Genomic DNA, 25,997 nt, shown 5'->3' with positions numbered 1-25,997 from the left:
CGAAAGCAGTCGGGAGGAGCTGAAAATGGAGCCGGTGTTCTGAAATATTCAGTGTCTGAGATTTTCTGTGACACTGGGCGGGGCTAACATGAATATTCATGTATTTCCTGTTGTTCATGAGTTTCGTCTTAAAGTTGCACTTAAATATTAGTGCTCCTGATTCAAAAAATACAGCTTTCTGTAACGTAATTTAATTTCAGTTTCGAGCTAATATATATACATATTTATTGCGCACAGACATTTATTAATTACATAAGAAATCCAGATCCAAATTTATTGTTAGAATATGCATCATTTAGCCTAATAAAGCCAACAACTCTCGTCTTTTTGTCATTTACCCTACTTCGGTTTTACATTTGAGTGCATTTTAAATGGCTTGATTTGATTTGATTTGTACAGAATATACTTATGCATTTGATTTGGCATAATAAAGTTTGATTTGTGATCAATCATGTCCAACATTCCTTTTATATGAAGGTATTTTTGGTGCAAAACTACTGAACATATGTGAGAGCGAAATGTGTAGCTGTAGAGCACACAATAAATTTTAAGTCACAGAGAACAACCAGCGCATATATTAAAACTACTTAAACAAATGTATAACGGTGAATGATTCCAGGGGGAAGATGAGAAAAAAGCATAGCTTTATTGTTTCTTCACATCGCCAGCGCGAGAAGATGGTCACGTTTTTTTCCCGCTTTCTCGGTCGCGCGCCGACGGCTCAAACGAGCTCTTCTGATTGGCCGAAATTCTCTGCTCTCTGAACAGGGCCTGCCGCTGCCTCACAGATGCACAGATCACTTTTGCTCCACATTTCACGGAGTATATGGTGCAAAAGTGAGAGCGCGCGGAACTTGTCATTTGAAGGCGAAAAATGTTTTTGCACCATATTCACTGCAGCAACTGGACAAAAAATGTGAGCGTACGAGTTTCTTCATGTGTGATTCGTAGAATAGGATTTGTGCACCTGCAGTGAAGAATGTGTGAAGGTGTAACTGTTGTGTTGTGTTTGTAGGAGAGGAAAAAAATCTACAAGTTTACAACTCCTAAAAAAATGTCCTCTGTGACTTCAAATTTATTGACACACATGTGTGGGTGTGCTCTACAGATTCCGCTCTCACATGTGTTCAGTAGTTGTGCACCAAAAATACCTTCATACTTTTATTGCTGGTTCAGCTGTTAAATAAATTAAGATATTTTACTTGCTTTTTTTTTTTACTTTATTCAAAGAGTAAAATTAATTAAAATGTAGCATGGACTATATTAATTTGCACTTTAGTTGGCATTTAATACAATCAAGAAAGCAAATGATCATCCTCAGTATATATATATATATATATATATATATATATATATATATGAAGTTACTTTGAAGTAACGTAAGCTTGTACTGTAGAATTGTAGAACATTTTGAAATAAAAGCATGGATTCTGACTTCGCCATTAATGAATTCATGAAAAAGAGAAACATTAATAGAACCATTAATTTAATATTAAAGTCTGGTTGAAGTTATGTATGCTACCAACTAAGCCAAAAATAAGGAACGACAGAAATATCACAGCGGAAACTTTATTTTTTCATCAAAGATGCATTTTATACCAGTTATCAACAGTTTTACAGACTCTCGAAGTAAAACATCAGCACAAAGCAAAAATGACTTAAATATACCACAGCGTTTTTTACGATAGCGTTTTAGTGCCACATAAAAAAATTGTAAAATTACGAGATTAATATGTCGATAATATAGTCAAAATATTATGAGAATAAAGGCAAAATATTACGATAATAAAGTCAGAATATTATTTAATTTAATAAAAATGTTTGGAATAAAAGATTGGACGCCACAGACATTTTGCGGAGCAGGTGGAGGAATTTTCACAAAGAATTTTGATAAGAATTTTCAAAGATTTTGAAAGATGAGACTTTATATTAGAAATGTTTTATATTACAAACAACGAATGCCATCTAAGACATATTATTTCCCAGCATACTGTCCCCGTATGACACAATATATTTATTCTAATAATCCCACATACACTGCAAAAAAAAAAAAAAATTTCTTACTTGTTTGAGTCTTGTTTATTTGCTTACCCCAATGGCAGATTATTTAGCTTTTTCTAAGCAAAAACTCATTTGATTTCGACTTGTTCTTTCTAAAAACAAGTCCATTTTTTTTTACTAGAATATCCTTCTTGATTTAAAAATTGTTAAATATTTTGGCTGAAAACAAGACAAAAATTCTAAGTAAGAAAAGGATTTTTTTCGTAGTGTATATATTTGTAGTGTATTAAAATAGTCAAATAAGAGAGCTAGCGCCCCCCAAAGGAATGTCCAATGGGTGTATGAGCTGAATAAAAAGTTGGTCCTGTTCAGTCTGTTAATAAATATCAAATATTTTTAATATTAAGCTGTTTTCGCAAGTCAGTAAAATGGCTCTTCCTCATCCCGGTAAAATGATGCGGCCACTCGGAGGCATCAATCCGGGACTTTGCATGCGCAAAATAGGCTATAGCCTACTCTAAATTTAACTGAGTTATAACTTTAATTTCTATGATTTAAATTCTTGAAACATTTCGACTCTATTCTCGTAATATTCCGGCTTTATTATCGTAATATTTCAACTTTATTTTTGTATTTCGACTTTATTCTTGTAATATTTTGACTTTATTCTCGTAGTATTTCGACTTTATTCTTGTAATATATTGACTTTATTCTCGTAGTATTTCGACTTTATTCTTGTAATATTTTGACTTTATTCTCGTAGTATTTCGACTTTATTCTCGTAATATTTCGACTTTATTCTCGTAGTATTCGACTTTATTCTCGTAATATTCGACTTTATTCTCGTAGTATTTCGACTTTATTCTCGTAATATTTCGACTTTATTCTCGTAGTATTTCGACTTTATTCTCGTAATATTTCGACTTTATTCTCGTAGTATTTCGACTTTATTCTCGTAATATTTCGACTTTATTCTCGTAGTATTTCGACTTTATTCTCGTAATATTTCGACTTTATTCTCGTAGTATTTCGACTTTATTCTCGTAATATTTCGACTTTATTCTCGTAGTATTTCGACTTTATTCTCGTAATATTTCGACTTTATTCTCGTAGTATTTCGACTTTATTCTCGTAATATTTCGACTTTATTCTCGTAGTATTTCGACTTTATTCTCGTAATATTTCGACTTTATTCTCGTAGTATTTCGACTTTATTCTCGTAATATTTCGACTTTATTCTCGTAGTATTTCGACTTTATTCTCGTAATATTTCGACTTTATTCTCGTAGTATTTCGACTTTATTCTCGTAATATTTCGACTTTATTCTCGTAGTATTTCGACTTTATTCTCGTAATATTTCGACTTTATTCTCGTAGTATTTCGACTTTATTCTCGTAATATTTCGACTTTATTCTCGTAGTATTTCGACTTTATTCTCGTAATATTTCGACTTTATTCTCGTAGTATTTCGACTTTATTCTCGTAATATTTCGACTTTATTCTCGTAGTATTTCGACTTTATTCTCGTAATATTTCGACTTTATTCTCGTAGTATTTCGACTTTATTCTCGTAATATTTCGACTTTATTCTCGTAGTATTTCGACTTTATTCTCGTAATATTTCGACTTTATTCTCGTAGTATTTCGACTTTATTCTCGTAATATTTCGACTTTATTCTCGTAGTATTTCGACTTTATTCTCGTAATATTTCGACTTTATTCTCGTAGTATTTCGACTTTATTCTCGTAATATTTCGACTTTATTCTCGTAGTATTTCGACTTTATTCTCGTAATATTTCGACTTTATTCTCGTAGTATTTCGACTTTATTCTCGTAATATTTCGACTTTATTCTCGTAGTATTTCGACTTTATTCTCGTAATATTTCGACTTTATTCTCGTAGTATTTCGACTTTATTCTCGTAATATTTCGACTTTATTCTCGTAGTATTTCGACTTTATTCTCGTAATATTTCGACTTTATTCTCGTAGTATTTCGACTTTATTCTCGTAATATTTCGACTTTATTCTCGTAGTATTTCGACTTTATTCTCGTAATATTTCGACTTTATTCTCGTAGTATTTCGACTTTATTCTCGTAATATTTCGACTTTATTCTCGTAGTATTTCGACTTTATTCTCGTAATATTTCGACTTTATTCTCGTAGTATTTCGACTTTATTCTCGTAATATTTCGACTTTATTCTCGTAGTATTTCGACTTTATTCTCGTAATATTTCGACTTTATTCTCGTAGTATTTCGACTTTATTCTCGTAATATTTCGACTTTATTCTCGTAGTATTTCGACTTTATTCTCGTAATATTTCGACTTTATTCTCGTAGTATTTCGACTTTATTCTCGTAATATTTCGACTTTATTCTCGTAGTATTTCGACTTTATTCTCGTAATATTTCGACTTTATTCTCGTAGTATTTCGACTTTATTCTCGTAATATTTCGACTTTATTCTCGTAGTATTTCGACTTTATTCTCGTAATATTTCGACTTTATTCTCGTAGTATTTCGACTTTATTCTCGTAATATTTCGACTTTATTCTCGTAGTATTTCGACTTTATTCTCGTAATATTTCGACTTTATTCTCGTAGTATTTCGACTTTATTCTCGTAATATTTCGACTTTATTCTCGTAGTATTTCGACTTTATTCTCGTAATATTTCGACTTTATTCTCGTAGTATTTCGACTTTATTCTCGTAATATTTCGACTTTATTCTCGTAGTATTTCGACTTTATTCTCGTAATATTTCGACTTTATTCTCGTAGTATTTCGACTTTATTCTCGTAATATTTCGACTTTATTCTCGTAGTATTTCGACTTTATTCTCGTAATATTTCGACTTTATTCTCGTAGTATTTCGACTTTATTCTCGTAATATTTCGACTTTATTCTCGTAGTATTTCGACTTTATTCTCGTAATATTTCGACTTTATTCTCGTAGTATTTCGACTTTATTCTCGTAATATTTCGACTTTATTCTCGTAGTATTTCGACTTTATTCTCGTAATATTTCGACTTTATTCTCGTAGTATTTCGACTTTATTCTCGTAATATTTCGACTTTATTCTCGTAGTATTTCGACTTTATTCTCGTAATATTTCGACTTTATTCTCGTAGTATTTCGACTTTATTCTCGTAATATTTCGACTTTATTCTCGTAGTATTTCGACTTTATTCTCGTAATATTTCGACTTTATTCTCGTAGTATTTCGACTTTATTCTCGTAATATTTCGACTTTATTCTCGTAGTATTTCGACTTTATTCTCGTAATATTTCGACTTTATTCTCGTAGTATTTCGACTTTATTCTCGTAATATTTCGACTTTATTCTCGTAGTATTTCGACTTTATTCTCGTAATATTTCGACTTTATTCTCGTAGTATTTCGACTTTATTCTCGTAATATTTCGACTTTATTCTCGTAGTATTTCGACTTTATTCTTGTAATATTTCGACTTTATTCTCGTAGTATTTCGACTTTATTCTTGTAATATTTCGACTTTATTCTCGTAGTATTTCGACTTTATTCTTGTAATATTTCGACTTTATTCTCGTAGTATTTCGACTTTATTCTTGTAATATTTCGACTTTATTCTCGTAGTATTTCGACTTTATTCTTGTAATATTTCGACTTTATTCTCGTAGTATTTCGACTTTATTCTTGTAATATTTCGACTTTATTCTCGTAGTATTTCGACTTTATTCTTGTAATATTTCGACTTTATTCTCGTAGTATTTCGACTTTATTCTTGTAATATTTCGACTTTATTCTCGTAGTATTTCGACTTTATTCTTGTAATATTTCGACTTTATTCTCGTAGTATTTCGACTTTATTCTTGTAATATTTCGACTTTATTCTCGTAGTATTTCGACTTTATTCTTGTAATATTTCGACTTTATTCTCGTAGTATTTCGACTTTATTCTTGTAATATTTCGACTTTATTCTCGGAGTATTTCGACTTTATTCTTGTAATATTTCGACTTTATTCTCGGAGTATTTCGACTTTATTCTTGTAATATTTCGACTTTATTCTCGGAGTATTTCGACTTTATTCTTGTAATATTTCGACTTTATTCTCGGAGTATTTCGACTTTATTCTTGTAATATTTCGACTTTATTCTCGGAGTATTTCGACTTTATTCTTGTAATATTTCGACTTTATTCTCGGAGTATTTCGACTTTATTCTTGTAATATTTCGACTTTATTCTCGGAGTATTTCGACTTTATTCTTGTAATATTTCGACTTTATTCTCGGAGTATTTCGACTTTATTCTTGTAATATTTCGACTTTATTCTCGGAGTATTTCGACTTTATTCTTGTAATATTTCGACTTTATTCTCGGAGTATTTCGACTTTATTCTTGTAATATTTCGACTTTATTCTCGGAGTATTTCGACTTTATTCTTGTAATATTTCGACTTTATTCTCGGAGTATTTCGACTTTATTCTTGTAATATTTCGACTTTATTCTCGGAGTATTTCGACTTTATTCTCGTAATATTTCGACTTTATTCTCGGAGTATTTCGACTTTATTCTCGTAATATTTCGACTTTATTCTCGTAGTATTTCGACTTTATTCTCGTAATATTTCGACTTTATTCTCGGAGTATTTCGACTTTATTCTCGTAATATTTCGACTTTATTCTCGGAGTATTTCGACTTTATTCTCGTAATATTTCGACTTTATTCTCGGAGTATTTCGACTTTATTCTCGTAATATTTCGACTTTATTCTCGGAGTATTTCGACTTTATTCTCGTAATATTTCGACTTTATTCTCGTAGTATTTCGACTTTATTCTCGTAATATTTCGACTTTATTCTCGTAGTATTTCGACTTTATTCTCGTAATATTTCGACTTTATTCTCGTAGTATTTCGACTTTATTCTCGTAATATTTCGACTTTATTCTCGTAGTATTTCGACTTTATTCTCGTAATATTTCGACTTTATTCTCGTAGTATTTCGACTTTATTCTCGTAATATTTCGACTTTATTCTCGTAGTATTTCGACTTTATTCTCGTAATATTTCGACTTTATTCTCGTAGTATTTCGACTTTATTCTCGTAATATTTCGACTTTATTCTCGTAGTATTTCGACTTTATTCTCGTAATATTTCGACTTTATTCTCGTAGTATTTCGACTTTATTCTCGTAATATTTCGACTTTATTCTCGTAGTATTTCGACTTTATTCTCGTAATATTTCGACTTTATTCTCGTAGTATTTCGACTTTATTCTCGTAATATTTCGACTTTATTCTCGTAGTATTTCGACTTTATTCTCGTAATATTTCGACTTTATTCTCGTAGTATTTCGACTTTATTCTCGTAATATTTCGACTTTATTCTCGTAGTATTTCGACTTTATTCTCGTAATATTTCGACTTTATTCTCGTAGTATTTCGACTTTATTCTCGTAATATTTCGACTTTATTCTCGTAGTATTTCGACTTTATTCTCGTAATATTTCGACTTTATTCTCGTAGTATTTCGACTTTATTCTCGTAATATTTCGACTTTATTCTCGTAGTATTTCGACTTTATTCTCGTAATATTTCGACTTTATTCTCGTAGTATTTCGACTTTATTCTCGTAATATTTCGACTTTATTCTCGTAGTATTTCGACTTTATTCTCGTAATATTTCGACTTTATTCTCGTAGTATTTCGACTTTATTCTCGTAATATTTCGACTTTATTCTCGTAGTATTTCGACTTTATTCTCGTAATATTTCGACTTTATTCTCGTAGTATTTCGACTTTATTCTCGTAATATTTCGACTTTATTCTCGTAGTATTTCGACTTTATTCTCGTAATATTTCGACTTTATTCTCGTAGTATTTCGACTTTATTCTCGTAATATTTCGACTTTATTCTCGTAGTATTTCGACTTTATTCTCGTAATATTTCGACTTTATTCTCGTAGTATTTCGACTTTATTCTCGTAATATTTCGACTTTATTCTCGTAGTATTTCGACTTTATTCTCGTAATATTTCGACTTTATTCTCGTAGTATTTCGACTTTATTCTCGTAATATTTCGACTTTATTCTCGTAGTATTTCGACTTTATTCTCGTAATATTTCGACTTTATTCTCGTAGTATTTCGACTTTATTCTCGTAATATTTCGACTTTATTCTCGTAGTATTTCGACTTTATTCTCGTAATATTTCGACTTTATTCTCGTAGTATTTCGACTTTATTCTCGTAATATTTCGACTTTATTCTCGTAGTATTTCGACTTTATTCTCGTAATATTTCGACTTTATTCTCGTAGTATTTCGACTTTATTCTCGTAATATTTCGACTTTATTCTCGTAGTATTTCGACTTTATTCTCGTAATATTTCGACTTTATTCTCGTAGTATTTCGACTTTATTCTCGTAATATTTCGACTTTATTCTCGTAGTATTTCGACTTTATTCTCGTAATATTTCGACTTTATTCTCGTAGTATTTCGACTTTATTCTCGTAATATTTCGACTTTATTCTCGTAGTATTTCGACTTTATTCTCGTAATATTTCGACTTTATTCTCGTAGTATTTCGACTTTATTCTCGTAATATTTCGACTTTATTCTCGTAGTATTTCGACTTTATTCTCGTAATATTTCGACTTTATTCTCGTAGTATTTCGACTTTATTCTCGTAATATTTCGACTTTATTCTCGTAGTATTTCGACTTTATTCTCGTAATATTTCGACTTTATTCTCGTAGTATTTCGACTTTATTCTCGTAATATTTCGACTTTATTCTCGTAGTATTTCGACTTTATTCTCGTAATATTTCGACTTTATTCTCGTAGTATTTCGACTTTATTCTCGTAATATTTCGACTTTATTCTCGTAGTATTTCGACTTTATTCTCGTAATATTTCGACTTTATTCTCGTAGTATTTCGACTTTATTCTCGTAATATTTCGACTTTATTCTCGTAGTATTTCGACTTTATTCTCGTAATATTTCGACTTTATTCTCGTAGTATTTCGACTTTATTCTCGTAATATTTCGACTTTATTCTCGTAGTATTTCGACTTTATTCTCGTAATATTTCGACTTTATTCTCGTAGTATTTCGACTTTATTCTCGTAATATTTCGACTTTATTCTCGTAGTATTTCGACTTTATTCTCGTAATATTTCGACTTTATTCTCGTAGTATTTCGACTTTATTCTCGTAATATTTCGACTTTATTCTCGTAGTATTTCGACTTTATTCTCGTAATATTTCGACTTTATTCTCGTAGTATTTCGACTTTATTCTCGTAATATTTCGACTTTATTCTCGTAGTATTTCGACTTTATTCTCGTAATATTTCGACTTTATTCTCGTAGTATTTCGACTTTATTCTCGTAATATTTCGACTTTATTCTCGTAGTATTTCGACTTTATTCTCGTAATATTTCGACTTTATTCTCGTAGTATTTCGACTTTATTCTCGTAATATTTCGACTTTATTCTCGTAGTATTTCGACTTTATTCTCGTAATATTTCGACTTTATTCTCGTAGTATTTCGACTTTATTCTCGTAATATTTCGACTTTATTCTCGTAGTATTTCGACTTTATTCTCGTAATATTTCGACTTTATTCTCGTAGTATTTCGACTTTATTCTCGTAATATTTCGACTTTATTCTCGTAGTATTTCGACTTTATTCTCGTAATATTTCGACTTTATTCTCGTAGTATTTCGACTTTATTCTCGTAATATTTCGACTTTATTCTCGTAGTATTTCGACTTTATTCTCGTAATATTTCGACTTTATTCTCGTAGTATTTCGACTTTATTCTCGTAATATTTCGACTTTATTCTCGTAGTATTTCGACTTTATTCTCGTAATATTTCGACTTTATTCTCGTAGTATTTCGACTTTATTCTCGTAATATTTCGACTTTATTCTCGTAGTATTTCGACTTTATTCTCGTAATATTTCGACTTTATTCTCGTAGTATTTCGACTTTATTCTCGTAATATTTCGACTTTATTCTCGTAGTATTTCGACTTTATTCTCGTAATATTTCGACTTTATTCTCGTAGTATTTCGACTTTATTCTCGTAATATTTCGACTTTATTCTCGTAGTATTTCGACTTTATTCTCGTAATATTTCGACTTTATTCTCGTAGTATTTCGACTTTATTCTCGTAATATTTCGACTTTATTCTCGTAGTATTTCGACTTTATTCTCGTAATATTTCGACTTTATTCTCGTAGTATTTCGACTTTATTCTCGTAATATTTCGACTTTATTCTCGTAGTATTTCGACTTTATTCTCGTAATATTTCGACTTTATTCTCGTAGTATTTCGACTTTATTCTCGTAATATTTCGACTTTATTCTCGTAGTATTTCGACTTTATTCTCGTAATATTTCGACTTTATTCTCGTAGTATTTCGACTTTATTCTCGTAATATTTCGACTTTATTCTCGTAGTATTTCGACTTTATTCTCGTAATATTTCGACTTTATTCTCGTAGTATTTCGACTTTATTCTCGTAATATTTCGACTTTATTCTCGTAGTATTTCGACTTTATTCTCGTAATATTTCGACTTTATTCTCGTAGTATTTCGACTTTATTCTCGTAATATTTCGACTTTATTCTCGTAGTATTTCGACTTTATTCTCGTAATATTTCGACTTTATTCTCGTAGTATTTCGACTTTATTCTCGTAATATTTCGACTTTATTCTCGTAGTATTTCGACTTTATTCTCGTAATATTTCGACTTTATTCTCGTAGTATTTTCGACTTTATTCTTGTAATATTTCGACTTTATTCTCGTAGTATTTCGACTTTATTCTTGTAATATATTGACTTTATTCTCGTAGTATTTCGACTTTATTCTTGTAATATTTCGACTTTATTCTCGTAGTATTTCGACTTTATTCTTGTAATATTTCGACTTTATTCTCGTAGTATTTCGACTTTATTCTTGTAATATTTCGACTTTATTCTTGTAGTATTTTCGACTTCATTCTCGTAGTACTTTGTCTTTATTCTCAAAATATTACGACCTTAATCTTGTAATCTTGGATTTTTTTTATGTGGCACTAAAACGCTGTCGGCTCATTAGTTAGAACATGTCCTTAAATTAAATCATATTAAAAGCATAATATCTATGTCAAGTATTATTTTCAGTGAGTGTATATACAACATATTAAAATGAAGCCATTTTATTCAGGTCAAATCAAACTTACAGCACACAATCTACAAATGAAATCAACAATCTAAAGGAATAAAAAATTTAAGGAATAAAAAACTTAAATTAGTTCGACGCTGAAATTAAATTAATTTACAGTAACGAAAACAGTTTATATGGTCCAAGGAGCACTAAAAATTTTAGTGGCGCTTTAAAGGTCCACTGAAGTGCCTTGAAACACGCAGCGTTATTCTATGTGGTGACGTACTTTTAACTGAAACAAAAACATATCGCCCAGCCCCGCCCACTAATTTTGAATAGCCAATAGCGTTCCATTTATATCTGCTCGGGGAAGAGCCGTTGAGCTCGGTAAAGCCGCGTTTGTAAGCTTATGACAGCCACAGACTAATTAATTACCACACAGATTCAATATGAAACTTGCTAAAACGAAATAGTGATCATTATCATGCTGAGGCTGTGTAGTTTAATACATGCCGACCGCACATATGAGCGCTTATGATCAGCTCCGCGTCTCTGTGTAGGGGGCGGGACACTACGGACTCTAGAGAGGATTTGATTTTATTTATTTTTATTTTATTTATTTAATTAATAAGGGACAGTACATACTAATGAACATTAGAAAATGTAAGTATGTGGGAGTTAGCCGAAGGCTAATTTACATCCCTTGTCCCTTGGCAGATAACAATTTAAGACAGACAGAGACAGAATCATCAAAAATGCATAACATTAAAATGAATGAATAAAATAACATAAACATCAGTTTCTGCCATTGTGGTCATTTACAAAAAGCCAAGTCCTCAGATTGAAGAATGAGTGCATATTTGATTGTTTTTTTAGCCATTCCTTTAGATGAATTTTAAAAGTGTAAAAAGTGGTGCATTCTCGAATAGTTATGGGTAGACTGTTCCAAGTAGTGCAACCTTTAACGGATAACACATTTTGACTAAATACTGTGCGTCTTCTAGGCACCCCACAATCCCCTCTGGAAGCTGCTCTTGTTCTGGTACCATGAGTAACCCTCTTAATAAAATCTCCCAGGGGAGGGGGTGCTAGTCCGTTTAATATTTTAAAAATAGTGCAAGCATATTTAAAAATGACAAAATTATTAAAACTCATGAAATTATATTTTGCAAGAATATGGCAGTGGTGATATGAGTTTGGCTTTTTGTCAAAAACTTTAAGTGTTTTCTTATATAAGGATTCTATTTATTTTAAAGTGCCAGAACTTGTAAGTGACCAATTTGTGAAACAGTATTCGATGTGGGAAAAAATCATAGAATGCATATATAACTTGGCTGCTTGATCAGATAGACAAGGTCTAATCTGTTGAAAATTTTTTAGATTAAATTTAATTTTATTTGTAATGTTCTTTACATGACTCTTAAAAGACAGCGTAGAGTCCAATATGACACCAAGATATTTAAATTCTTTCACTAGTGTAATTTCCTCTCCTTTTAAGAAAACATTAGAATTACTTAAATTTTGTTTTTGCGTAGAGAACATCATGCATACTGTTTTTTTTGTGTTTACTAACAGACACGAGTTCATAAGCCATTCTTGTATGTCAGATAGTGTTGTTGTGAGTATATTAGCGGCTTCACCGACGTCTTTTGACTCAGTGAAGATGACGGCATCATCAGCATACATTAGAATACTTGTATTCTTGCATATCTTGGGCAAGTCATTTATGTATAAGGAGAACAGTATGGGACCCAGTATGGAGCCTTGAGGGACCCCTACTGGCAGTTCAAGGTATGATGAGACCGCACCTCCAACAGACACACACTGTTTTCTACATGAGAGATAAGATTCAAACCATGAGATTGTTTTTGGAGAAAAATTAAATGTTGACAATTTGGAAAGAAGAACACAATGGTTGACTGTGTCGAAAGCCTTTTTTAGGTCAATGAAAACTGCCCCAACACACGCCTTATTATCAAGAGACTGCTTAATGTTCTCCAAAAAACCATTTAAAGCAGATTCCGTTGAATGGTGGGCACGGAAACCAAACTGCATAGGATGAAGTAGGGTCTGGCCCTCGCTCAAATGCTCAATGAGTTGCTTAGCCACCCATTTTTCTATGATTTTAGAGATGACCGGAAGTAAACTTATTGGACGGTAGTTCTTCATGTTGGTCTTATCCCCTGATTTAAATATAGGTGTGATCATGGCAACTTTCCAAGATAAAGGCACAATTGATTGTTGAATGGAGAGATTTATAAGATGTTTGATTGGCTTTATAATGTAATCTTTATACTGTTTTAAAAAATGTGTATCAATGCCATAGCTATCTCTGGCCTTTGAGTTATTCAGAGCATCTATCATTTTAGCAACCTCGCTGTCTGATATCTCCTTTAGGGTGAAAACAGACTGCTCCTGATTTACTGAATTGTATTTACATACACGTGAAGAGAAAAGATTGGTAATTTCTTTGACTGAATCAATGAAATATGCATTTAGGTTGGTTGCCAAGATGGTAGGATTGGACTCTATCACATTATTAATCTTAAGCTCTAACAATTTATTTTCCCTTGTGTGTTCCTTTCCTGTTAATTTATTCAATTGCTGCCATATCTTTTTATTGTTCCCATTGGCACACTTAATGACGTTTATAAAGTAATTTGCTTTGGTTTTTCTCAAAACTTGGATCACTTTATTCCTCACTGATACAAATTTCTGCCTATCTATTATCAGACCAGTTTTTAATGATGTTTTAAGCAAAAGGTCTCTGTTTTTCATTAATTGCCAACATTCATTCGTGAGCCATGGTAGGTTTCTCATTTTGCCTCTTGGTCTCACTTTTCTCGTGTGTGATGCGATAATCTCTTTTAACTCTGAGTGAAGACACTCACTACTCGTTTCTACATCACTGCACGAGGTCACATTTAACCAATTATGAGCTTTAAGTGCATTTTCAAAATCTTGCTGTAGGCTTTTAGGTATTATATTACACTCTACTTTTTTACAGTTGTGGATGTTACCGAATCGAGCTTTGGTTAGTTTTCTTGAAAAAAATATGGCATTGTGATCTGAAAGCCCAGTAAATAGGTTGTATACCTTCACAATCCTTTCAGGTTTATTTGAAAAAAGCAAGTCAATTCTTGTTTTTGATTGACTTGTCACTCTAGTGGGTTGTTCAACTAGCTGATTAAGATTAAATTGGCCTGTTAACCGTTTAAGATGTTTTTTATCACCCTTAATGTCCCAATTTACATTGAAATCCCCCATTATAATAACCTCTCTTTTAAGATTACATGAATCTAGCAGCATTTTCAGTTGGTCATAGAAGTCTACTGCAGATGTAGGCTTACGATATAAACAAATGACACTAAATTGCATTTCAGTAGAGAGGATAATATCAACACCAATACATTCCAATGCCATATTAGTTGGCCATTCAATCAGTTAACATTTCAAAGTATTCTTGACATACAGCAATACCCCCCCTCCTCGACCTATAGCTCTATCCCTTCTAAAGGTTGTGTAGCCAAGCATATTTACAGCTGCTTCAGGTGACTGACAACTTAGCCAGGTTTCAGTCAGACCTAAAAAGTCTATGTTAGAGTTCATCAATAGATGTTCAAGCTGTTCACGTTTTGGAACCATGCTGCGAATATTTAAATGTCCTCCTAATAATCCTCTTGGTTTATAGCGTGGATCCCAAATTATTTTTGCCTGATTTAAAGTCTGAAATATTTTCGTAGATCTATATTTTCTCATGATCGGGTTCCGATGCTTTGTTATTTTCGCCGATTGTTCATGAAGCAAAGTCTGAGACTCACCCATGTTGTTAGCAAACCTATTTGTTAGCGAAATCGGGTCCGTTGAAGTGCAAACAGGCTGTTCAGCCTTCCGCTGAAGACCCTGCGCTCTTGTCATCGACTTTGATGGAGCGGCAGTTCCACACCTGGAAGTCCGAGCTGGAACGACAAGGCGACGGGTGCACACTCGCCGACCAGTCTCCAGACCGTCCTCCTGGACCTCGGCCCCCGGGCAGGCCTCCAAAGGCTGAGTCACCAATCGATCAGCGATCCCTGCTGACGAGGCCAGCACGCCACGCTGCACCCCGCAGAGCAGCACCTCCCCGGCCATGGCCTCAGCGCTCCTCAACGCCACGCCCGCTAGCTGGGCTTCCCCAGGGCTGGAGCCCATCAAAGTCACCGACGCATCCACACACCGCGGGTCCAACCCGCCGGAGCTCCCCCCCAGGCAGGGCTGACCAAGATCGGCCCGCCATGGAGACAACTGAGCCCCGGAGGTAGGCCTACCCGTTAGTTGATTACTTTGTGGATATGAAGCTTGGCTAGGTGAGCTGATTACAGTGATCGGCTGTGGACCAGGGTTTAGTTCGACATCCCCTGCAAGGATTACTATTAGCATTAGGTGCCAAAGTCTTGAAGTTAGATTGTTAGAGTTTGGTTGCTTTAACGATGCTGGAAACCTGACGTGGCCTCTGTCCAGATACGCAGAGTAGAGATGATGTTGACTTTCAGTAATCGGATGGCTTTCGCTGATCATTTGACTTCGTGTCAAAAGTATTAGTAAACAGGCAATAGCAACTGCGTTAGTTATCCAAATTCGAAAAAAAGGTTGATGTATCATTACTGGAATCGATAGAAGCTTTACACACACGGCATCTGCCAGACCGTGCGTATGCCTCGCTGCCATCTTGAAGCAGTTACAGATTGGACAGAACGTTTGATGAGAAACTGAAGTGCACGGTGATATCATCAAAATCACTGATTCATATTGGCGGAAGTGACGAGACTGTAAGTTTTGAATGCCTATATCTTGTAAATGCGAATTTTGTCTTTGTTTTGCTGCACACTAGCTTATTGATCACCTTAAGGCTAATATATTCATACTAAAAGCCAAAAAAAATTAATTTTGATTTCAGGGGGACTTTAACATGAAACAGGAAACTAATGAATATTCATGTTAGCTCCGCCCAGTGTCACAGAAAATCTCAGCCACCGAATATTTCAGAACACGTCAAGTCGGACACGTTGGGGATCTCGTTGCTTCCTCAAACATGGCAGATCATGTGGCGTTTGCCTACTTTATTGCAGATGAACTGGAAGCTATAGAAATACCTTTTTTGTTGAAAGAAATGCAGCACATGCAAGTGAAGCAGAAACTACAGATTTCAGCATCAATCAGTGTTGACCACATTACATTAAATGTCTGTAACATTTTAGTTACTCCATAAAAAATTTCACTTAAATATGCAGCTGAATACTATAAGTGGTCTGTATGAAAAAAGTACAATAATAAACTTATGCACAAATCCAATATAAAGAATTTAAGGGAAAAAAAATGTACTGCAGTCAAAAGAATGTAAACTATTTACGAAATGGCATGCAAATTGATTTGTTATGCACGAAACACGCGTGATCATCGTCACGTGGTGGATGTGGCCAATCATGAGGAGCTGTGACGTCATCACAGCCTATAGTCTCCAACGGCGTTCCATAGTGCAGTCCCTTCTGAAATGTTGCGCTGGCTGAGAAAGCCGGCTGTTCTCGAAACGCTCTCGCGTTACTTTGATGCCACACGTGAACGTCAGGTGGCGTCGGCGCCGGTTCAAGCAAGAGGTCCTCGCTGCAGACTGTAGCTCGATGACGTAGTTGGATCAGGTCCAATATGTACTGGACGTTTATTTATTTATTTTTATTTTTATTGCCCAGGTACAAAGCACAAAAGTACAAAAATGTCAGCATTATACATGTATATAATTAAATTAATAAAAAATAAAAAGATACAAAACAAAACAAAACCTTAAACAATATAAATTAAAAAGATGAAACAAATTGATAGTTTTAGAAGCCTTAAGATTTTTGGATGATGAAATAGTTTGGATATACTGTTGAACCTCTTTTTTTTTAAAATAATAAATAAAGGATTTTGTTGAGAGAATTCGCAGCGGTGAATATGAAATTTTGCAAGTAGTAATAGAAGGTTAATGATGAAATATTAGTTAATTTGATCTTTTTTGCTAATGGAGTTAGGCGCGTGCACGGTGGTTTGTTTTACTGACGTGATAGACACATGCGAAGTAGCATGCGAAGTAGTCTGAATATAAGACGAATGCGCTGGTTTAAAGGGACAATGTTGTATTGTGATGATATTCGTACTAGTAGGCCTAGTGATGAATATTAATAAGTAATAATTGATGAATAATAATTTACACAAATGTGATGCTTAAATTGTGATGTGATGCTCTCTACACACAGGCAAAATGTTACATTTTTAAAGTTTTAAATCGCATAACTTTAAAAGCATAATATCTTTGTCAAGTATTATTTTCAGTGAGTGTATATAGGCCTACAACATATTTATTGTTGAGTGGAAGCAAAAAGTTATTTTATGTGTCATTTTAAAAATATGTCTCTATGTCATTTTAATCCTAAAGTTACAATACAATAAGGTATGTAAAGTACTTGAAATACCTACACTTTCAAGGGAAATGGAAAAATAAAACCACAAAAAAAAATCTTGTCAAATGTCAAAAAAAAAAAAGAGTGTGCTTAATAGGGATGTCACAATACTCAATATAATATCGAACCGTTCGGTACGACATCCACGGTTCAATACACGCTTGTGAATTGCGGTTTTTCGGTTTTGCATCTAAATATCTTCCTTCCTTTTATTTCTCTTGAAATTTGCTGTATATTTGCCCACGATTTCATGTGCTTTAATGAGAAAACGCTTCCCCTCTTATATTTGAAAAAAATAACGCAACACGCAGAGCATCTTCCATTCTAATGACATGCAATGATAAGCCTTTCTAAACCTGTTGTCCAACAAAAGTTATAAAATAAAGTTACAAAAACATTATAACTTGTTTTTAATTCACAACATCAGTCGAGTGTTTGAAATAACTTCCTTATGTTGTGATCTGATGTGGATTCTCATCACAGAATGAGGCAGACGATAAATTCTATACTCATATTCAATGTATGTCGATTAGCAATGGCTTATGAAAATACCCGAGATGGCTTGAAGAACACAGATAAACCATATATTATTGCAGACGAGTGTTTATTGTCCTTAGATTTCATCATTCAAAACGTTTACCGTTATATCTTGTTTTTAATAAGTTACAGCAATAGCGATGCTTTTATCCATATTAGAGAAGCTGGAACGGAACGTTATTAGCGCTACTTCTTTGATGCATATGTGTTTTGTTTTGTTTTTGCACAAGGGCGCCCTCTGGCATCCAGTATGAATGAAACCCATTCTATTTTGCGTAAAAATCTAAAAAATTATACCTCTCTCAAAAGAAAAATGAAGCAGACACATTCTAAACCATACTTTATCTAGCGTGCAGAGGTTTACAGGAGTATTTTGTTAATTTGTTCCAAAAAAACCCACACTGAAGTGGCAAGATATCAGAACCGAACCGAAAACCGTGGTTAAAAACCGAGGTACGTATTGAACCGTGGACTAACTGTATTGTTGCATCTATAGTGCTTAATGATATTTTGATTGGTAAGAGTTCCTTCTTTAATGGCTACTCATTTTTCTACAGTGATCTACATTGATCAGCAAATTGAAGCAGAACCCAGTGTCAGCAGGGCATGTACATATATGGGGAAAAAACAACATTAAACATTAGATTCAATATACAAACTGATCATAGCTGTCAGATCAAGCTGTTTTCACTCCTGTGACTGTTTATATTGAATTATCAGCAAAACAAACCACCGCGCATCCGCTTACAACGTCCAGTACGTATTGGACCTGATCCAGCTACATCATCGCGCTACAGGCTGCAGCGAGCACTGACTCGGTTCAAGTCGGACAAAATTTCTAACCGGCATGCACTACTTCAAGTCAGCCGCCGATCGGTCTGCGCAGCGCCGCATGAAGTCGAACGCACCTATTGTAAACGCGCGATCATGTAGAGACAGAAATGACATGCCGTCTTGTAAATAAGATTAATAACATAAGGCTATTTAGTTTGTTTAATACAACAACAAGGACCCGTTCTGTAGGAAAGATAACCTTAACTTCTATTGTGACCTGACGCTATATAGAAAATAAAATGAACTGGACGTTAAAGGGGGGCTGGGCGGCCGACGAAGAATACAAAATATCGAACGTTTTATCGAACATATTTTTTATTGATATCGATCTCTTGTCTATCGCGATATATATCGTTATCGTTTTATCGGCCAGCCCTGATATATATACATATATAGTAATAACTGAAAGCTGCCTGGAACTATGTTTGCTGTGTGTTTCCCTGAATATAATGCACACCTCTAGAACGTTCGTCAGCCAATCAGATATATATGCATTTCTCACACTGTTAAAAAAATGATCAAATGACTGGTAACAACGGCTGCCAAACAAAACTCATCCTAAAAAGACAAAATTTTCTAGCTTTTTTTTTCAAATGGAATTTAGTTTAATTTTTTTTTTTTTTTTTTTTTTTTTTTACAGAATTTTAAAGTGGAAGATGGATGGACTTGCAAGTGTGATTTGTGTCATTATATAAAACAACAATGCCGGAAAAACCATAAGTCTTTGTGTGGATAAAAGGCCAAAATATTGAGAAATACTTGCATTTTCCAATGTATCTAGATTAATATGGATGTAGCTTACAGTTTTTGTCATCTGCTTACACACACAATCTTTACTTGTCACACAATTTGTGAAAGCTGACACTCAAACACCAGAAGCACACACCAAATCTACAAAACCATACGATAATTCTCAGTCTTTGACTCGGTTTTAAATTTCGTAAAGCACTTTTTGCAAAACACAACACACAATTCTCTGTGTAACACCCAAAAATCTAACAGGAAGTATCTTGATTTCCTTTTTCAAACACAAGCGATGAAGATGCCACACTAATAGATCAGTGCCTCATTTTTTATTGTCTTCTGCTCACCAAGCCTGCATTTATGTGATCTAAAATACAGCAAGAGCAGTAATATTGGGATATATTTTACTATTTACAGTTTTTCTCAGTTGCAAAAACACTATATCCAGGCTTTTTAACTAAAATTTCAAAACCATAAAAATGACACCCATTTCCCTAAACTATAAACACTATTCTCCTGCTTTAGTCAGATTTGGTGAACTGTTACTGCAAAACTCTACACACAAATCCCTACATTTCTCCTCAAAGACCATGTGGTCATTTAGAAACACTAGCATTCAATATTGTTCACTCGAGTCTGCAAAGTTTGAGCTCAATTAGCACACAATTATCAGTAATTACAGAGAGCCAGTATTTATGTGCTTGTCAAAACCATTCACACACTTTTTTGTTAACTGCGAAACAGAACGTTGAATTTTTCAAGCAGCAGATCTGCAATTCCTCTCCATAACAACTCCCTCTTATCCAGATTTTTGTAGTCGCTCTGGCGTTTGTCAAAAAGCTCTTTGTGTTCAGACACCAAAGACACCAGCAACTCCACATTCATCTTGTCTTGAGGACTCTTCATCTACTTTCCTCTTCCTCATTGCATCCTCAGCAACACAAGAAAGCAAAAGTGAAGCACAACCGCAACACGGCTGTTGTCATTTACACACAATAATTCTAAATTCTTCACACTTGTTTATAAATATTTATTCCATGGAATGTCTGGATACTGGATTCTGATTGGCTGGCAGGTGTGCAGTAAAACCGTTTAATGCACAGGTAGTTCCAAGTCAGTTTAATCACTGTTCTATATTAATGCGCTGCTTTAATTGATGCACGCAAAAGCACAGAGAGAGAGAGAGAGAGAGAGAGAGAGAGAGAGAGAGAGAGGAGATCGCATTGTGCTGCGCACATACATAAACTTCTTGTCAGCATTTGCCTGCGATCCTTATTAAAATATCCTAGATACTAGATCGCTACATTATATTCCTCAGCAACGGGGTGGTAAAACTGCTGTTTTTGAATGAATTGTTGTTTGTAGAGAGAGACGCACAGCATGCAGGCAGGTAACGTTACGCACACACACAACTGTCATCTCTCTTGCCATCACACTCTCTCTTGGTCGATCGATAATCTACTGAAACAAATGCTATTTTTCATTCAAATAAATGTGATTTTACCGGACTATTTAATCTCTGAGTCTGATTTGAAGCGGGCAGAATGCTAGAGCTGTGTGTCATAACTGACGAAAATAACCGTCTTTTTTATCCATTCAGTCAAATTTTGCGCTGCAAATATCAATCCTAGTTTTAATTTGTCTATAACCATGGAATAAGCGGGATAATCAACGGCTTGCCGTGCATTAAAGGATTTAAAATGCACTTCGCGTCGGGCGGTTATTAGCCTCCACGTCGTGCATTTAAAATCCTTTAACGCACGGCAAACCGTTGATTATCTCTTACTTATACTACAGGGCCGTTGAATGCTTGAATCTGATTGGCTGACGAACGTTCTAGAGGTGTGCATTATATTCAGGGAAACGCACGGCGAACGTAGTTCCAGGCAGCTTTAGACCGCAGTGCATGTCTATATCACTTCGCCATACGATTTCAGTTATTTCAAGGTCCTTACAGCCCAAAACAGCAAAATAACTAAAACCCACAATGACACTGGCCAAACTAATAAATACAGTAAACATCAGGATAAAAACGACAGATTATTTCCATGTTTTTTTCCACAATATATTACGTTTTATTATGTACGGAAAGCACAAACTCTATTTCTCTCGCCCTCTCTCACTCACCTCACAGACGCACACACATAACGTTACAGTTTGCAATGGCGTTAGCATTCGCGCTAATGTTGTTAGCTCTGCTCTGACGAGAATGTAAAAATGACAAGACAGCTCTCACACGCGAGGAAACAACGGCGTGGTCTTGAAGAAAATGAATGTAAAGTTTAACTGTTAGTAGAGACGATGCTGCCAGTCTCCCTTGAGAGACAGACGTGAGAGAGGTAAAGTCATACACTTAGTGACTCTCCCTCACTCTTTCCGTCTGTCTGTCTAAACTTCATTATTAACGGCATTATTTTGCTATCAACGGCTCAAGCGTCGTTACTAGGTCTAAAATGACGTTTTGGAACTAGCAACGAAGCTGTTGAATGAGCTGCGTAAGAAATTAATCCTACTCACAATAGCGTTTTAAGGATAAAAACGGGACGAATGTCTTGAAATATATCATTTGATCGATGTCTTGAGGTGTGGTAACTGTAGTATAAGCGGAATAATTGACTACGGGCCGTAGAATTCTACGAAAATAGTGCACACCTGAGGTGTAACGGCCACTCCGCTTCGTGACCGCATCACCACCTCGAGTGTGCATTATTTTAGTAGAATTCTACGGCCCGAAGTCAATTATTCCTTACTTAAATATACAAAATCAAAGCTAGTTCAAAGTGGACAGATGGCACGACTGAATCCGTCGTTTTGAGAGTTCAGAAGAGTGCAAATACCAGATGCTGAAAGAGGAGTAAGAGCAAAACCAAAAACAGTCTTTTCAGATTAAATTAGAGCTACTGTAATAGACCATGTTCTTGTGCATGGAACGACAGAGACAGAACAAAGAGTTACACAGTTTTTACTATTCATTATGTTTGTTCTACTATCTGTCATTCAATTTTACTTCTTCAAATGTTATTTCAATTCACTTGATTGCTCCAAATTACCATCTGTTGTATGTTCTCTATTCTTATGTATGCTTTGGCAATGCAAAATGTGCTTTTGTCATGCCAATAAAGCTGTTTGAATTGAATTGAGTGTGTGTGTGAGTGAGTGAGTGAGTGAGTGTGTGTGTAGACCTACACTTTCGTAGTCCTGCTGTCATCCTGATCTCTCCTCCATGATCCACACTATAAACACACAAACACACATTAATGTAGATCTGCATCACACACACATTTATTATGTCAGAATCAGTGTTTGACATACTTGAGTATCTGCAGTTTATAGTTTGGATCCTCCAGTTTGTGTTTGAGCAGCTGTACTCCTGATTCTCCTGGGTGATTGTAGCTCAGATCCAGCTCTCTCAGGTGTGAGGGGTTTGAACTCAGAGCTGAAGACAAATAACCACAGCCTTCCTCTGTCACCATACAGCCAGACAACCTACAGACACACACAGTCAGATCATATACAGACACACACAGACAGATCATCTACAGACACACACAGTCAGATCAAATACAGACACACATCAACATTATGACTGTCTGACTGTACTTTATCCTTTATATGAATCAGAATCAGAATGAGCTTTATTGCCAGGTATGTTTGCACATACTAGGAATTTGTTTTAGTGACAGAAGCTCCACAGTGCTACAGAATGACAATGACAAGACGATACATATTATAAAAAGAACAATATACAAGTATATAAGACAGACAATGTGCAAAAATAGCAAAGACATTTGAATGGAAGTATGTGCTTTAAATAAATAACGGAAGAATGAATAAAGAATGTATAGTGTTGTATGTTCCACGATCAAGTGTTCATGAGATGGATTGCCTGAGGAAAGAAACTATTTCGGTGTCTGGTCGTTCTAGTGCTCAGTGCTCTGTAGCGCCGACCGGATGGTAACAGTTCAAAAAGTGAGTGTGCTGGATGTGAGGGGTCCAGAGTAATTTTGGCAGCCCTTTTTCGTACTCTGGATAAGAAGAGATCTTGAAGGGTAGGGAGGGTTGTACCAATGATTCGCTCAGCAGTCCGGACTATGCGACAGTCTTCTGAGATCAGACTTGGTAGCTGAGCTGAACCAGATGGTAATTGAAGTGCAGAGGACGGATTCAATGATGGCAGAGTAAAACTGTTTCAGCAGTTCCTGTGGCAGGTTGAGCTTCCTCTGCTGGCGGAGGAAGTACAGCCTCTGCTGGGCCTTTTTCACAATGGAGTCTATGTGAACATTCCACTTCAGGTCCTGAGAGATGGTGTTTCCAAGGAACCTAAATGACTCCACTGTGTTTACGGTGCTGTTCATGATGGTGAGTGGGGGGAGAGCAGGGGGGTTTTCCTGAAGTCTATGATCATCTCCACAGTTTTGAGCGTGTTGAGCTCCAGGTTGTTATGACTGCACCTGACAGCCAGCTCTTTTACCTCCTGTCTGTAAGCAGACTCGTCACCGTCCTGAATGAGGCCGATAAGTGTGGTGTCGTCTGCGAACTTCAGGAGCTTGACAGAGGGGTCTTTGGAGGTACAGTCATTAGTATACAGGGAGAAGAGCAGTGGGGAGAGAACACAACCCTGAGGGGCGCCAGTGCTGATAGTACGGGTGCTGGATGAGAATTTTCCCAGCCTCACTAGCTGCTGCCTGTCTGTCAGGAAGCTGTTGATCCACTGACAGAGAGCGGTGGGCACAGAGAGCTGAGTTAGTTTGGGCAGGAGGAGGTTTGGGATGATAGTGTTGAAGGCTGAACTGAAGTCCACAAACAGGATCCTCACATAAGTCCCTGATTTGTCCAGATGCTGCAGTATGAAATGTAGACTCATGTTTACTGCATCATCTACAGACCTGTTTGCTCGATAAGCAAACTGCAGGGGGTCCAGTGAGGGTCTGGTGATGTCCTTCAGATAAGCCAAAACCAGTTTTTCAAACGACTTCATGACGACAGATGTTAGCGCCACAGGTCCGTAGTCGTTAAGTCCTGTTAGTTTGGGTTTCTTTGGAATGGGGATGATTTCCGAGCATTTGAGAGAGGCGGGGACTTCACACAACTCCAGAGACCTATTGAAGATCTGTGAGAAAATGGGGGTCAGCTGGTCAGCACAGGTTTTCAGACAGGCTGGTGTCACACCGTCAGGGCCTGGTGCCTTTCTTCTTTTGTTCTTTTTGAAGACCTTGCGCACCTCATCTTCACTGATTTGAATGGGAGTTGCAGGAGTGGGGGAGAGGGGTGATGTTGGAGGTGTGAATGGTGTTTATTCAAACCTACAATAGAACTCATTCAGATCATCTGCCAGTTGCTGATTCTGCAAAGTGCTGGGGGATGATGTCTTGTAATTGGTGATGTGTTTTAGACCTTTCCACACTGATGAAGAGTCACTGGAATGAAATTGGTTCCTTATCTTTTCGCAATAATTTCTCTTTGCCACTTTGATCTCCTTTTCCAGTGTGTATTTGGCCTCTTTATACAAGACTTTGTCCCCTTTCCTATAAGCATCATCTTTGGCATGACGAAGCTGTCTGAGTTTTGCAGTGAACCATGGTTTGTCGTTGTTGTAAGTTAAGCGAGTCCTGGTAGGAATGCATAAATCCTCACAGAAACTGATATATGAAGTAACAGTCTCTGTAAGCTCGTCCAGATCAGTAGCAGCAGCTTCAAAAACACTCCAATCAGTACATTCGAAACAGGCTTGTAAAGCCCGCTCTGTTTCGTTGGTCCATCTCTTTACAGACTTTGCTACAGGTTTAGCAGATTTAAGTTGTTGCCTGTAGGTTGGTATAAGATGAACCAGGCAGTGATCAGAGAGTCCCAAAGCTGCCCGTGGGACAGAGTGATATGCATTCCTTATTGTGGTGTAACAGTGGTCCAATATATTTCTATCTCTGGTCGGACATGTGACGTGCTGTCTGTATTTTGGAAGTTCACGGGAGAGATTTGCTCTATTAAAATCCCCAAGAATGATTAAAACAGAGTCCGGGTGTTGTTGTTCCGTCTCTGTGATGTGATCGGCGAGTTTCTGTAACGCCAGGCTCACGTGCGCTTGCGGTGGAATGTACACACTCACGAGAATGAACGAGCAAAACTCTCGCGGCGAATAGAACGGCTTACAGTTTATGAAAAGCGCTTCTAGATCAGAACAGCATATTTTCTTTAACACTGTTACATCTGTACACCACCTCTCATTGATGTAAAAGCACGTCCCGCCGCCGCGCGAT

The 25,997-nt window shown here is 35.5% G+C and overlaps 2 protein-coding genes across 2 annotated transcripts in view; both read right to left on the bottom strand.

Moving 5' to 3' along the window:
* The window catches only part of LOC141336228 (stonustoxin subunit beta-like), a 26,853-nt gene extending 3,529 nt beyond the window's left edge, over window positions 1-23,324 (bottom strand). Inside the window, exons 1-3 of the mRNA XM_073841783.1 lie at window positions 23,317-23,324; window positions 23,056-23,229; window positions 22,930-22,976 (exon numbers count right to left, since the gene is read on the bottom strand). Of these exons, the coding sequence (XP_073697884.1) occupies window positions 22,930-22,976; window positions 23,056-23,229; window positions 23,317-23,324 (229 nt within the window). The remainder of the gene's footprint in view (window positions 1-22,929; window positions 22,977-23,055; window positions 23,230-23,316) is intronic.
* Window positions 1-25,997, bottom strand: part of LOC141336086 (uncharacterized) — a 123,521-nt gene that overhangs the window by 33,416 nt on the left and 64,108 nt on the right. The window lies entirely within an intron of this gene.

Source organism: Garra rufa, chromosome 6, assembly GCF_049309525.1.
Source record: "Garra rufa chromosome 6, GarRuf1.0, whole genome shotgun sequence".
NCBI lineage: Eukaryota > Metazoa > Chordata > Actinopteri > Cypriniformes > Cyprinidae > Garra > Garra rufa.
This window is presented reverse-complemented; position numbering and strand designations above follow the sequence as displayed.